This window comes from Acomys minous, assembly GCF_964271855.1.
Source record: "Acomys minous genome assembly, chromosome: 7".
NCBI classification, from domain to species: Eukaryota; Metazoa; Chordata; class Mammalia; order Rodentia; family Muridae; genus Acomys; species Acomys minous.
Window position 1 is genome coordinate 103,185,571 of NC_140488.1, and position 16,208 is coordinate 103,201,778.

At 37.0% G+C, this 16,208-nt stretch overlaps 1 protein-coding gene across 22 annotated transcripts in view; it reads right to left on the minus strand.

Annotated features, from left to right (window-relative positions):
* Positions 1 to 16,208, minus strand: part of HUWE1 (HECT, UBA and WWE domain containing E3 ubiquitin protein ligase 1) — a 128,984-nt gene that overhangs the window by 68,954 nt on the left and 43,822 nt on the right. For 20 of the 22 annotated variants that reach the window (XM_084789992.1, XM_084789995.1, XM_084790000.1 and 17 more), the window contains 12 exons: positions 14,924 to 15,024; positions 14,492 to 14,642; positions 14,232 to 14,359; positions 13,351 to 13,491; positions 13,009 to 13,114; positions 11,360 to 11,569; positions 10,807 to 10,908; positions 10,437 to 10,517; positions 6,373 to 6,479; positions 5,794 to 5,971; positions 4,841 to 4,932; positions 4,100 to 4,311 (listed from right to left, as the gene is read on the minus strand). In XM_084789992.1, coding sequence (XP_084646118.1) covers positions 4,100 to 4,311; positions 4,841 to 4,932; positions 5,794 to 5,971; positions 6,373 to 6,479; positions 10,437 to 10,517; positions 10,807 to 10,908; positions 11,360 to 11,569; positions 13,009 to 13,114; positions 13,351 to 13,491; positions 14,232 to 14,359; positions 14,492 to 14,642; positions 14,924 to 15,024 — 1,609 coding nt within the window. The remainder of the gene's footprint in view (positions 1 to 4,099; positions 4,312 to 4,840; positions 4,933 to 5,793; positions 5,972 to 6,372; positions 6,480 to 10,436; positions 10,518 to 10,806; positions 10,909 to 11,359; positions 11,570 to 13,008; positions 13,115 to 13,350; positions 13,492 to 14,231; positions 14,360 to 14,491; positions 14,643 to 14,923; positions 15,025 to 16,208) is intronic. The other 2 variants (XM_084789985.1, XM_084789993.1) reach the window with 2 other exon arrangements.

The window sequence follows — 16,208 nt, forward strand, 5'->3', positions numbered from 1 at the left end:
GGCTGGGATTAAATACGCGTGGCACCTGTGGCCCTGCTGGTTAAAGATATTATAAACATCCTCAATAAAAAAGCTTAGAGAAGGGCTGGTGATATGGCACAACAGGTAAAGACACTCACCATGCAAGCCTTACAATCTAAGTTCAATCCTCAGAATCCAGGAAAGCAGGACAACTCATGAAATTTGTCCTCTGACCTTCCACATGTGTGTTTGAGCCTGCATACATGCACACTAAATAAACGAAAGAGAAAACTTGCAAAAAAAAATCTTGTTTTTATGAATTATGTATATGTGTGGGTATAGACATGAGAATACAGGTAACTAGAGGAGCCAAGAGGCATTGGCTCACCCAACCACTCAAAATAGATGCTGGAAACTGAAATAGAGCAGCAAGGTGAGCTATTTTCCTAGCCCCATGGGGAAAGAAATTTGTACACAAAAAGGGAAATCTTGTTTGTTTACTTTTTGACCTTTATTAACAGAAAGAACTAAATTGGATTACTTTCATATTTTCCTTACTTCGTGGTTTTAATAAAAAAATTCACACTAGAGACTGGAGCTAGGTAGTGAAAGATGTACTCTACTCTCTAGGCTGGAGCAGAAAGAATAGCTTGTGTGGCAGCTTACACCTCTTCATTCCATTCTAGAAAATGTTGATGAAATTAGGAAGAGTACTTTGTCAGAGCCTTCTGGGCAAAGAAAGATAGCAATGTTGTCCCTGTGGTGAACTTCAAATGGCTACACCATCCCCAGAAATTATAGACATTGAGATAACTCACAATCTGTGAAATCTGGTAAGCCACTTTACAGACCTTACATTGTAAATTTTAATTTTTAGTTCTTTCTAAGAACTATCATTTATTGTGAACAACAGCCACAAGAAACAATAGTAAACTAGCATAGCCAATTCCCACAATGAGGGACTCTGTTGTATGGTTTTCAACATGAGACTAAATATTTATAGCTCTCTGAGAAAAGAAGTACTTCAAGAGTTACAAGAGCCTCCAAAGGGAGGAAATCTGTAAGTAAGGATTAAAAAGATTTCACAGAAAGACTAAAACCCTTCCCATGGCCATAAATGTTCCTCCTTAGAAGAACTGCAGCATTCCATTACTTGACTATCTTTCTCAACTCAGCCTCACCTCCTTGGAAAGAATCTATAACTAGCAAGTGTAGAATTCAAGTAGATTCTTGCCTCTTTGAAGATGTCAAATATGTTGATGAAGAACCTAGGTGATATAATGAAATGAAACCCAGGTGGCCCCTTCATTGCTCAAGTTGGAGAAAAAAAATGGCAAAGGCAAATGAACAGCATTGTTCTTAATAAACTCCAGGAACAAACTCATTCAAATACTAGCTTTTGTTCTTTTCTACTACCTCTTTAGCCTTTTAAAAGAATACTGAAAAGATCAGTTATCTCCAAACCCCTACCCACAAGATAGTCCCAAGAATGGCTACTCTATATTTCATCTTAGTTGAGCAGCCACATCTCTGAACAAGAAAAATCTGTATTCTTTTATTAAATGGATCAATTTATCAGTCAAATTTTCCTCTGCCCAAGTCAAAATTTCTTAGCTCTTGAAAAGACTGCCTCTGACAAAGAGGCAGGCTCAGTGGGTTGTCACACTTCAGGCAACAAACTCTCAACTCTAACAAACAATTGCTTATTTAGTTACAAAGGCCACACAGACTTACATGGACCAAGACAACTTTTTAACCATGGACTCTATTAGTCCGCACCTAAGACATGTGGTAGAATATCCCACTATATCCTGAAAACCTGTAAGAATCAGAAAGCCTCTTTGGAGGGATTGGAAGATTTGTTTCAAAAATATTTATAGCTGTCGAATGTACCAATACATACTCACAATCCCCAGTTATTTAGGAAGTTGAAGAAGGAAGATATTGATTATGAAGACAGTGCACATAATTCCAGGTTATCCTTATATGCATAGATGGACTGCAGTTTCAGGATGTAGATTAATAACCTAATAATATGATAGAGTATAGCACCTAAGCATTCTTATTCCAGATTTCCAACACAAAACTTTTTATCAGAATCATCCAAAAGCCATTGTCTTAAAAAAGAAAAAAAAAAAGCACCAACTTAGCCCGCTAAAAACATTAACAGGAGAACTAAATAAATGTAACTGTAATTAGATAACAGATTATTGCTCAAGAAAGAATAGCAGTGACTAATGAGACATGTTGATAACATGGATGAATCCTCAAAACACATTAAGTAAAACTAAATACAAGAACTGTACATTAGGTTTACATTTGCATGATCTTTCTATTTACAGGGTATTCTTGCATATGTAAACGTTTCACACACAACATATATAAGATCAGTAGCTGTACTTTGAGATAGAAAAAGCAGAAAATAAAAACTGCAGTTTACCATATGAACATTATATTGGGGTGTGTGTGTGCGTGTGTGTGCGTGCGTGCGTGTGTGTGTGTGTGTGTGTGTGTGTGTGTGTGTGTGTGTGTATGTACACACATGAAAATTTCATCTGTATATGTATGTATGTGTACGGGAAGATGGATAGAGGCAAGGAAATAAAAATGTGTAAGTAAGTACACTGAAGAATATTCAAACTGGAAATGAGGCAGATAAAGAGTTTTAGAGAAAGAGTAATAGGTACTTAATCTAAAGCTCTTTGATTGTTCTATTAAACAAACACAGAGTAACCACCCAATTAAATAGGAATTTATATGGATTGCTACAGGAAAGAATTAGCATACACAATTGTTGGGAGAAGAACCTAAGCTTACTTTCCCTGTTGGATGATATTCTGGAATGGGGAAAAAATTTGGATACTGATATAATATTAATATCTCAAGTAAGGAAAATACTGTGAAGAAATGAGCGCTGTTTATCTACTCTAACAACAGTTTGAATTTTGAGTATAGTAGACCTAAGATAATTGGTTTTTTGCTTTGTTTTGGTTTTCCGAGACAGAGTTTTTCTGTGTAGCCTTGGCTGCCCTGGACTTAGAGCAACAAGGTTGGCCTTGCTTCTGCCTCCCTGAGTGCTAGGATTAAAGGTGTGCGCCATCACACCAGGTTCTAGGCCTAAGATAATGTAAGACGTCCAACCAGGTAAAGATGTTATATATAGATTGAAACATACACCTTGATTTAAAATCACTATCAATCATTTTCTACATTCAACTACTCTTTCTCATTTATAGACATGAAAAGCAATTCAACCTTGAATGGTTGTGGCAATCAAGGTATGTTGGAAGGAAACACTGAAACTTGTATTCCCTTTTATAGAAGCATGGTTTTAATGTAGACTGAAAATTGCACTGGGAGAGATAGGTTTGCTTTCTCAAGCAAACAGATTTAAGCAATTCCTCCCCCCTAAAATTATTGACACCAGCAAGTGCACTGCTATCGAGTTCCATCAAATCTTTATATCAGTTGTTCCTGGTTTAATACTATAGATCAAAACTACATATTCACAGCTGAAACATTCATGCCTTTTTGAAAAAATCTACACATCAAAAGAACATATATTACATATATAAATACCATCTAGAGATAATTGCTTTTCAATTCTGTTTCATATGCACTTGAATCAAACAAGAAAGGGGGAAGTCTATCACTTGGCATATTGAATTCTCATTTAATATCATAAACTAAAATTTTAAGAAAAACAATTTTCTAAGGCAACCAATGCTATTATACCACAGTACCATTACACTACATAGGAACAAGGCAAGAAAAAGCACATAAAGGCCAGAAGGATCCTTAAAATGATCTAATGTACTTTTTACTTCTTTATAGACTGAAGTGACATTGGAGGTTGTTCCTCAGTAGCAATGTAGCTGCTTTGCTTGAACAAGTTTTGAAGCTCCGTCCCACTGATCACAAATAAGTGCGCCGCTACTCCCCACCAGAACTGAGTTGCCTCTGTGTAGCGCTGGCTGGCTTGCAAGTCACAAAGAGTGGCCTGCCTCTGCCTCCGGAGGGCCAGAATTAGAGGCTTGCATCACAGCCACATCACCACACCAGACTTATAAATGAAATTGTTGTGATATTAAGTTAAGTGACATCATAAATTAGGAGAATCTGCCATATAAACACTTACTGCTGATTAGGTTCGGTTTCATTCTGCTGGGCAGAATTAAAGCTCTGCATGGCCTGTACTTCCTCTTCCTCCTCATCTTCACTAGAGGCTTCTTCTGCAGCATGATTAGACCTTGGAGGGGGAGCACTAGCAGTACCATCTGCTTTCTGGATGGAAGGCTTCTGACAGATATATTTTGGATCTCTTCCAAGATTACAGATTTCCTCAAGTAACTAAAGAGACAGAGAACAAATGATTACTTATTTGTAGTGAAGGAATTACTAACATTGTGTGAAGACTTTCTATGTGTAATAAATATATGTATTAATAATACATTGCTGAAATGTTCTCATTAACTCCAATTTTACAAACAAGAGAACAGAAGCTATGTAAAAGTTTAAATCTTTCAAGGTAACATCCCTGTTCTAATTTACCAACACCAATAATTCACTGACATGGCTAGCAAATGATGGAGGGGGGAAAGCCAAGAAAATAAGTAGCTAGCAAGGATGCTCATGCAAATAGAAGCTGAACCTTTATGTACTTGTTATACAGAAGTTGATACTAAACAGAGAAACTATGTTGATTCAGAAAAGGCTGGATTCAACATAAATGTCTTTGCCTTAAGACTTAACTGTTTTTACATTTTGGTTTTGCAAAGGAGCTGGCTCAAAGCACAGTTTAGAAACTAGGTAGATATAATATCCTCCTAAAAAAAAGCCAGACCACTTTATGGAACTCATAGCCATTATTAATCCCTACCTTGATAATGGCAGTTGTTGCATCTGTTTTGAGGGTGGGTTGATGTCTCATGAGCTCATCAACAGCACTTCCCAAGTTGGATGCAGTATCCCCTTAAAATAAAAAATACTTTAGACTGAAATATATATAAAGCCCATAACTGTTTATACCAACATAAGATGGAAAGAAGAAACTGAGCTGCTTGTTGTGATTTTCTAACACCACACACTCTTGAATGAACTCACATAAGCCTTATTCTTCCAAATCATTCATGAGAAAAAGATCAGTCTAGCAATCTCCACTGTCAAGGTCTGAGCTAGTCTTACAGAAATGAGTAAAAAAGAAATATAATAACCCTTTGGCTGTCTCTATAAAGAATGGTCATGAAGAGAATGGTGGAAAAAAAGTATAAAACACATTTATTTATGAGATGGAAGTGAGGGGTAGGGACTGAAGGTTGGTTTGCTTTGTTGTCCCATCACTATGTTGCCCAAGCTCCATTCAAGTGTCCCGACTCAAGTCATTACCTTGAATCAACCTCCCAAATAAGTACACTTTTGTAAACTATAGTATTTCTCTAACTCTTGCTCATAACTAACCTAGACTAAAATACAAGAAGAAAATCTAATTATCTATGACTATTTTAGAGAAAATGAGAACATCTATTCACAACAGACTCATTTTTCACTTTTATAGACTACATGGTGGATGTGAAAATATATCACTGATCCCTATACCTGTTTTTTTTTTTTTAACAAATATCAAGACAGTAAACTTTTTATTTAAAAGCATGGAAATACTATGAAGAGAGAGAGGCTAAGGAAGAAGTATTCCTTCCTACCTGTAATAATAGAATATATGGTGATAATTTCCGTTAAGCTGAGCATACCTAGCCAGAGAAACGATGTGCAGTCAAGGAAAACTTTCCTTGTCAAAACCAAATTTCCATTATGAAATAAATAGTAGCAACTCACCAAGGGGATCGGAACTCCTCCTCCTCCGCATGGCTGGGAGGTAATCAGGAGACAGAAGAACTTTGAACAAACGTTCAAATGGCTGACATTGTACAAAAGACTGAAGACCTCGGGCATTCAAGCAAAGTGCACTGAATACATTTGGGAGGGAACCAAGGACTTCCCTTGTAGCAGGAACCTAAAGAAGACAAAGAGGATTTTGAATGCAACTCAAAAAAGGTCAGGTACATATGCAGGGGAAATATAGCTAGGGATGTCACAGGAACAATAGAAGAGATTTTTTTTAATTGGTTTTTTTCAAGACAGGGTTTCTCTGTGTAGCCTTAGCTGTCCTAGACTCGCTTTGTAGACCAGGCTGGCCTCGAACTCACAGAGATCCGCCTGCCTCGGACTCGGATTAAAGGCGTGTGCCACCACGCCCAGCTAGAAGAGAGTTTTAAAAAACAGGTCACAATTGGATTCAACAATGCATAGAAGAAAAGATAATTTTTTTCCACACAAAAAACTGCTTGTACATGTATCTGAGGGAAGGGATACATATGAGATAGTCTTTATAAAAGAGTGATAAAATAAACTTACATCTTTGATGAGCAGTGCATGCAGCATGACATCTGTCAGCCCATTGTCCTGGAGTGAGGATAGCAGTGATGGCTCTTGAAATACAAACACAGTCACCACTTCAGTAGCTAAAATCAAAGTTGAGAAAAACATAGGAAACTGAGACTCTTCATGGGCATTTAAAGCAAATAAACTTAAAAAAACAACATTAAATGTTTAACAATTTAAAATCATGTGCTTATTATGAACCATATTACAGCAGGATACCAAGAATGGTCCAATAAACATGAAGTGTTTTAGTGATTATCCATTTAGACATTTTATCAGCACGTCTTTATATAGTTATTATGTAATTTGCTATTTTCACATGTAATTCAAGCAGTTTTGCCATCACCATAGCCATTGTTTTTGAACGGATGCACAGTATCCTATCAAATATGTGCCACTGTGCATATAAATCATTCCTTTCTATGAAAATTATTATCTCTAAGTAAGATACTCTTCACAGATCTTGTCTGACTAAGCACAAGAACTTAGGATGCAGGGTTTCTGGGGCAAAGTAAATGGAAATGTAACTCATGAATGTGGATAGTGTTTTAAAGGAATATTTAGTGAATTTAAATTAGAAACAGAACCTCAAAATGTACATATTAATACACATAAAAATACATACTAATCGGATCACATTAACATCCATAATATTTAGAAATGTATACTCAAGAAGACTATCAGATATTTTACATTTTTGACAAAAAGGGATATAAACACTGTCTCTAAACCATCTAAGAACAAACCTGTGTGCGGTAATATTGAATCTTAAACGAAATCAAGTTTTCATTTGTGATGGAACAGTTCATATTTGCCATCAATAGTAGTGAAATGGCAGATAAGTGACAACTACTTGGGATCCAATTACTTGGGATCAACAGCTCTCAGCAGCATTTGAATTTTTAAGATTTATTTTTATTGTGTGCATTTGTGTAGGTGTTAAATCCACTTGAGCCGGACTTTTAGATAGTAGTAAACCTGACCTGTGAGTTGGGAACAGAACTCTGCCCAAAGCAGTAAGTGCCCTTAACTCTAATCTCTCCAACCCCACATTTGGAATTTTTGACTGACTAAAGGTTCTGAGAAACGTTTTTGAATTATATTTATTTTTATGAACCAAATTCAATCTTAACTAAACAGTTGACACAGGACATAGAACATTTTTAACATTTTCCAGGATTGATAGATCATTTGATCTTTTGTTAAGAAGGCTGATTCCCAAAAGTATAAAATGTCCTAAATATGTTTAGGACCATTTTAGGAGTTGTTGGAAATTCTGGCCTAATCCCAATTAAAAATTAATTTAACATGTATTTTTATTAAAACTTGAAACTACAACTAATAAGAGTAATTGTATTTGTTGTCTTTTGGGCATGGGGTCTCATATAGTCTAGGATGACTTCCCAAGTACAGAATTATAGCAAGATCCACTATGCCCAGCCTCAAGCATCAATTTACAAAATCTAACACAATCCAAACAAAACACATACCAGCTTGACATCTGTAAGTTGAGAAATGATGGTAGAAAAATATTAAGGATGTTTTTGACTTAATTAATCCACTGTGCTTTTAGGCCATTGTTTTGTTAAAAACAAACAAACAAACAAACAAACAAACTCTAAACACAATAAAATCTGAGCCAAGGTGTCTCTCGGAAATGATGTGATGACATACAGCGCATGATGCATATGCAGAACCAAGGTTTTGTTGTTGGCAACAAGGACATGTACTGCCTGAGCACCCCAGATTCAGTACACATTTGCTTTTAAATCACTAACTTTTGTAATATAGGTTATACAATCCCTCCTTAAGAGATTACCACCTATATTTAAGCAACTATGCCTTAACTGACTGCTCTTGCTTTCCAATTCACAAAATTCATACTGTCCTTTCTCTTGGTTCCACTGGCTCACTGAGACTTCCTTTGTAATCACCATAGACCTTAGGCTATTAAATTTTAGACTAAATGCCAATAAGTTCTGCATGTTGTTGGTCATACCCAAATAGGAGCCTCTGAGAATTTACAAAGTGAGCCCATGACAGCCAAGGCTACACAGAGAAACCCTGTCGCAAAAAAACAAAAGAAGTAAACTGTTTTTTTAAAAATTGGAAATCCTTTTTTTAAAACCCTGTCTTGAAAAACCCTAATAAATAAATCTTAAATCAGTTTCCAGTAACATGATGGTAGTTCGTAATCTACCCACCACAAGGAGAGAGTCCTAGTAACGCATGCCTATAATCCTAATGTACTCAAGAAGTAGACTCAAAAGAATTAAAAAGCCAGTATCAACCTGTGCTACAAGCATAGCCAGTTTAAACCCAGCTTGAGATAGGAAATCTCAGCTCAAAAAATAAAAGTATTCTCAACCTTTTGTGAACCTAAAGATACTGACCTTCCATCAGCTCATAGTATTTCAAAAGAAGAAAACCACATCAAGATTTGGGGGCTAGCACAGGATTTTCAACACACAGGCTCTGTATCTTTCATGGTATACAACCAACAATGTACAACATACTAATTAATCATTGTAACTCCAGGGTCCAATCAGCTCTGGTTTGCTGTTGTTTGACAGCTCACTACTCACATCTACTTTCTTTGACTTGACAGACAATATGTATATAATACACCAGAGTACAGAATGTTCAGCAGTGGTAACAGGTACCATGCCATAGGCATCCACTTATACAACCTAGTCTTAAAATTCAATGTTTAAATAGATTGTCGATTTCATCAGGTTCAGCAGGCCATTAATCATGATGACACCGACATTAGACAGGAAACAGACATAACGTCATGGGCATTATGGTAGGAAATCAAAGCTGGGTTAATAGTGGAGAAACAACAGTGAGGATTAAAAATAAAGACCAAAGCTGGGTGGTGGCTACAGCAATACCTTTAGTAACATTCAGGAAGCAGAATCAGGCAGATCTCTAAGTCTGATGCACCCTGGACTACAGAGAAAGTTCCAGGCCAACCAAAAGTTACACTGAGAAACCTTGTCTCAAAAAGTCAAAGAGTGAAGAACAAGAACCTAGGGTTGGGGACTGGGTAAGAACTATCAAACACATTATTTGGTGGGTTTCAGCATGAAATTACTACCTAACTAACTAAAAACATGTGCAAACCAAAACAATAAACCTCGTTATTAAAACACTCCAAAAAAGGGTCTCACATCCACATTGACTTCCCTCTGCCATCTCCTACCTTATATTCAACTGCTGCATCAGAGATCTTTGTGCAGTAAGAAAGATTATTTGTAGGTAACAAAACTATATAGAATTATCCTGAAAAAAATCAACAAAACAAACAAACTTCCCAAGATCATAGGATAGAAATGTAAAGATTCTTTCACAATTGTCTCACTGGCAAAGTAATAATAGCTGGAAATCTCTAGTCTGCACAAACTGTGTTTTAAAATGCTTATTCTGCCGGGTGGTGGTGGCGCATGCCCTCTTCTGGCATGCAGGTGTACATGCAGATAGAGCTCTCATATACATAAAATAAATAAATCTTCAAAAAGGAAAAGGGTGAGCTATGGTGGCATACATCTTTTAAAAACAGAAATAAAGCTGGGCATGATGGCACACACCTTTAATCCCAGCACTCAGGAGGCAGAGGCAGGTGGTTGCTGTGAGTTCGAGGACAGCCTGATCTACAATGCAAGTCCAGGACAGCCAAGGCTACACAGAGAGACCCTGTCTCAAAAAACAAAAAACAAACAAACAAACAAAAAAAACTTATTCCACTGGATTCAAAGAATCTCCATTTCTACATCTTTCACCAAATACCTTGATGGAATTCTAAGTATAGTTGCAATTTGCTTTTGTGACGCCAGAGTAGGATGACAATCAGGGCTTTGTACAAGTCAAGTAAACACTCTAGTGCTGAGCTACGATCCAGCTTTCACGAGATCTAAAAGCTTATATGTATAGCAGGCTACCCTTGACCTCAGAGATCTGCTTGCCTTTTGCCTGCAAGAGCTAAGATTATAGTTGCATGCCGGCACATTCAGCCTAGAATTTTCAATTCTACTTACCTAGGAGGAAGAGAGATGGGCCATAGTATTCTGCATTGCTAATGATGTGTTTCAGAGAGGTAGGTAGAGAACCATCCATCACTAAAAGAAATATGTACAAAGACTGTGATCAGTCTGGCAGAGGCATGAAAATCAAGGGTTAGGGGTAGCAATATGTTACAACTCTGCACTGATTTCAATCTAGTGGCCTATTTGACATGTCTTTTTATTTTGTGCGTCCAATAATCTTTTAACAGTGGGTCAGAATAAGAAAAGATATGCAGAGATGATAATAGGGTAGATCTGAACAGAACAGAACTGAACAGAGACCATGAAACAGAACGATCTGGATAATCAAGTACTCTCAGAACAGTATACAGAATCAAAATACCATGCCGTATGCCATCTGAGAAAGCAGGGTCTTGAATGGCCTTCTTGAGGAAATTCAACATGGACTTGAGAAGTGCTGCTCGTTGAGGAATACACTGGACTCCTGGCACAGGAGAAAGACAAAAGTCATACTGGGTTCACGGTAAGGTCAGTGAATAGGCACATGAAACACATATTAAGAGACCCGTCTATAACTACTAAAGCACAACTAACAGACATTTAAAGTGAGATCTCTGGACATTGGAGAAAGTACTTTGAAAGTGGAAAAATAAATGGCCAAGAATGGCATAAGACCAGTATTAAAATTAGAAACCTAAAATAAAAAAATAAAAAAGGGAGGGAAAGAAAGTATTGTAAAATACTTCAAGCTTCACTCAGTTCCTCGTTTGCATATTATCTGCCTTTGATAATGTGTGAACTGTGAGAAGACCATAAAATGTTACAAGATATGTCCTTATAAGATAACCTGTACCAGTAAGTGCCTCCTAAAGCTCTTTCTTCACTACTTTAGTAAGTCGGTCACTGTGAAAGACTGTGTATCTATGTCTACGCACCAGGACGGGGTCCAGGGCCAGGGCCAAGGCCAGGGCCAGGACCAGGGCCAGGGCCAGGACCAGGGCCAGGGCCAGGGCCTGGGCCAGGGCCCGGGCCAGGGCCAGAGATGCTAGTGCTGCTGTTGGAACTTGATGCCCTTAATTCAACATCCAGCCGGTGCTCCATAGATATGGACGAGCCTGGACTGCTTTCCATAGTTACATCTGCAACTAAAGTACAAGTTATGATAAAGAAACTAATTAGAATAAAAAGTACTAAGAAAAGAAAGACTTCCGAGAAAAATTCTGCCACTGAGGTGAGATGAATGATGTAAAACATGCAACTCTGTATATTATTGGTAGGTGGTAGGTAGTAAGTAGACCTAATAAAGGAGGTTAATTAACAAATATAAAAAGCACTAATGTTCATAGGGAAGGATGTCTGATACATAGTATGAACAATGCAAGTGAAGCATGTTTATACTCTCATCTTTCGGTTCTAAAAATATGTGAATATGAAAAGGAGATAACAAGGGCAGGAAGATCTACATAAAACTAGTAGCTACGGTGAAGGGTTAGGAGTGAGAGTTAACGTTTTCTTTATACCCTTGAAGAAAATAGTTTTAAAGGTGTAAAAGCAAGCACTTATTCTCTACATTTCATGGAGTATAGTTAAGACCCCCTTTAGAGTTTCCTTTTCAAAACAGCTGTTTTTCAACTTATTTTTATACATGTATGTACCTATTTATACAAAAAGCAAGCACAACCTCCCAAAATATGCAATCTTCCCTGCATTGAATATGTAATTCTTTACAAATAGAGCACAGTCATTTAGATTAGTTTAAATACTGGTTTCCTGGTCTACAATTGAAAACTTATTGAACCAAGCATTTCAGATGGTTTCAGAATCTCTGCCAAACACTTATCGTTCTACTTATTAAATTTTGACAATTACTGACTTACAATGGATGTCAACTATTATTTATCAGAAGTTAATTAATAGATAACACATTTTACTCAACACTTGGGATCTCACCTGTAAACTTAAATGTCAGCTTGTTCCCAATAAAACTGAAAAGAGAAACTGAGCAAAGACAAGACTACTACAAATTCTAAGAAAGCTGTTTAGAAGACCAGTTTTTCTTTTTTATTCTATTATGTAGTATATATTAAGAGAGAGTTGAAAGTGGAAAAAAATACACACAACAAACTTGAAAAATCTGGCTTTGTATTTCTGATTTTATCACTTAAAATATCCCTAAACCACGTTGTCTTCCATCTTTTCTTAAAACATCCAGACATGGTCCCATTCAAGAGTTTATCATCCACATGTAATTCATTGAGCATATATTAAACACCCAGGATACATGACAAGAAGCAAAATAGACAGTATTTTTGACTCCAGAGAGCTTATTATGTTTTAGTGGTGTGAATAAGACAATGAACCAACATTAAAAAACATAGATTATTAAGTGATTTGCAGACTGACTTTAGCGGATCTGCTTTACCTCCCGACTACTCCAAAGAATTTATCACCTATATAAAAAGAAATACAGAAAATATACCTGGCAACCTGTGTACCTCTTTAATTAAGAGGCTTAACTAAAAATTGGGGTAGGATAAAGAAAAATCTCACACACAAAATACTGACTTAATAACTTGGTAATTACCATCCATATCAGTTTCCATTTCTTCTCCTTCTTGAGTGGTACTAGGTCTCTGGATCTTTGGCTTGATCACAAATGGACATTCTTTTCGACACAAATCTACTTCATGCTATAATCAAGGGAAAAATATTAAGAAAATCCTATACATGTCAGGTATTGAAAATTTGTAATTAGAGAATTATCAAGCAGGTTATAAACTCAGTTAACATAAACTTAAGCATGATACGATGCCTACTTAGGATGGTTGGGCAAATTCCTAAACTCAGAACTCACTGTAATTCAAAGAATCAAAACTCACTGTAATTCAAAGCAGTCTATGCAAAGTGATTCATAAGACAGTAATACCTCAAGTCTGTAGATGAAGATAGAAAGACCACTATGAGACTGAAAAGCTGCCATGTCCAAGTTGGTGATAAGGTCAACCACTCTGACAGCTCTGGTGACAAACGTTATCTGGTCTTGTTCATCACCAAGAAATTTTATGACCTGCAAAGAAGAGAGGCAAACACAGAGAGCTATGATAAATTATATTCCTAGCCTTGCATAGTGGTACACACCTGTAATCCCAGCACTCGGGAAGCAAAGGGAGGGAAATTTCTTTGAACTACAGGCCAACCTGGTCTACAAAGTGAGTACAGGACAGTCAAGACTACACAGAGGAACTTTGTCTCGAAAAACCAAATATATATATTCTCCTTTGCAAAAAAGGAGTACTGGAGTGCCTGTGAGAAAGCATAGTAAGAAAGGGGAAGAAAGAGGACATATGCCTTATGTTTTGTGCTTTATCAAATAATAGTGCTATGATTTAAAGGAATGGACTCACCACCTCTGAGGCCACATGGACAACAATTAATTAATAGGAGTAAATAAAATTGCTAATGTTAAAGCAAGACAGCAATAGATAGCAAGAACCATTTCCTTAAAACAACCAAACCAAACTAAACCCTATTACAATTAAAGCAAAACTAAGCATCCTTATATACACGTTTTATAGTCATACCTACCATAACACTAACATGTACCACTCTTTCCCAAGGCTGTGCAGACATGCAAAATATGCTAGATTACAAAAATATCTTACTGTTGACAATAGATATGTATCAGATAATATGGTAACTAGAACACCAACTATAACTATAAGCTTTCTATGCTACCTATTTAATGGAAAACATTCAAGCCCTGTACTTAGTTTGTTCTCCCTCAATTATATTAGAAACGTAGATTACCTTTAGTAAGGCTTCCATCATTCCACAGGAGACCAAGGCTTCACCACCAGCATCATAGCTGGCCAGGTGGTACAAAAAGGAGAAGAGAGCAGTGGCAAACTGATGTGGGTATGGGTCCATGGAAGGATCTATATAAGAAGTTGGGATAAGGATAGAAAGAATAAGTTCAAAATTCGGTATTAAGCTATGACATTGTTAAACAATGAAAAAGTTCACGATCCTATTGTTCCTAGGAATAAATAATTACCACACAAACCTACCAATCATAGCCTGAATGCAGTTCCGCACAAGCACAGGCAAAAATCCATGGTAGGAGGCAGTTCCCGTGCAGTCAATAATACTACTGAGCTTGGGAGTTCTCTCCAAATGCACAATTGATGTTAATGTTCGTAAAGAAGCAGCTTTAATTTCCTACAAGTGCAGAGTAAGCAGTGTAAAAAGAAAATGGAAAACTGAACCAGGAACTCATCTCAAAATCAAAATATAAGTAATTTTACTAAAGCTGCTTGAGGAGATAGAAGTCAGGGGAGATTAACAAGGCAAGTATGAGAGTCATTATTTTGACAGTTTAATATCGAAAGAGAAAGACTATAAGGACCGAGTTTCCCTTCTGGGTTATTTTCAGAGTCCTTAGGAAAAGCAAACGGCAGATATGTATAAAACTTGGTATGTAGATATTAATGCACACTTACCATAAGCTGCTTGTCTGTGATTTGAAGGACATCTACCAACTCCTCTATCAACCCATTATACAAGATACTGTTTGCTGACTCTTGCAAGGCATTGGAATAGACTGCAAAAGAGAACCAAAGCCTTTGACAAAAATGTAGTTATTAAGCCACCATTAGATAATACACCTTCCAATCAACATGAAAGGGTAAAAGAATCACTAAATTATGACAGACTGTGGTAAGATCTAGAAACCTACCTATTTCCCTACTAAAATTATCAGTAGCCTTGAGGAGACTTTTGGGAAAGTTTTGTAAGAAAAGACAACAAAGACTTCGTTTTTCTTTTTCTGTGGTTGTTTTGTTTTTCGAGACAGGGTTTCTCAGTGTAGCCTTGGCTGTCCTGGACATGCACTGTAGACCAAGCTGGCCTCCAACTCACAAGGAGCCACCTTCCTCTGGCTCCCAAGTGCTGGGATTAAAGGCATGTGCAACCACTGCCTAGCAAGACTTCATTTTTCTAACATCACTACTTCATAGTACTTTAACTATGCCTTAGATGTAAGTACAGACTTAATTATTTTAGCTTACTTGGTTTTCAACATAAATGCTTATATATGTAGTTGTTGTTGTTTTGTTTTTGTTTTTGGAGACAGAGTTTCTCTGTTCTGGACTCACTTTGTAGACCAGACCGGGCTATGCCTGCCTCCACCACCCAGCTCATAAATGCTCTTTATAACAAAGTATTTGTGGACTATTGTAGACTAAGTGAAAAGCTTGTGTGACTCTACTAAAAGTTAAGAATGTAAATAATTTAGCCAGGCAAAGTAGCACCTTTCTTAAAACCGAGGACTCAGGAGGCAGAGGCAGGTAGATCTCTGTGAGTTCTAGGACACCCAGGGTTGCATAGTGTGACCGTTTTCAAGAAAAATGTATAAAATCCTCAATTATACACTGAGATAATACTGGACACACACTCTGAAAGTAAAAAAAAAATGGCTGAGATGTGAGTACAAAACGTTTTTAATAAACATTGGATAATCATTAGAATACCTTAAGTTATACTAAGTATGGACACAAATACAAGAGAAAAGATTTCATGACAAAGAGCTCAGCTTTAAGAGTTCTAGCATGAGGCTGGGCATGGTGGCTCACACCTTTAATTCCAGCACTTGGGAGGCAGAGACAGGTGGATCGCTGTGAGTTCGAGGCCAGCCTCATCTACAAAATGAGTCCAGGACAGCCAAGGCTACACAGAGAAACACTGTCTCGAAAAACCAAAAATTAAAAAAAAAAAAAAAAAAAAAGA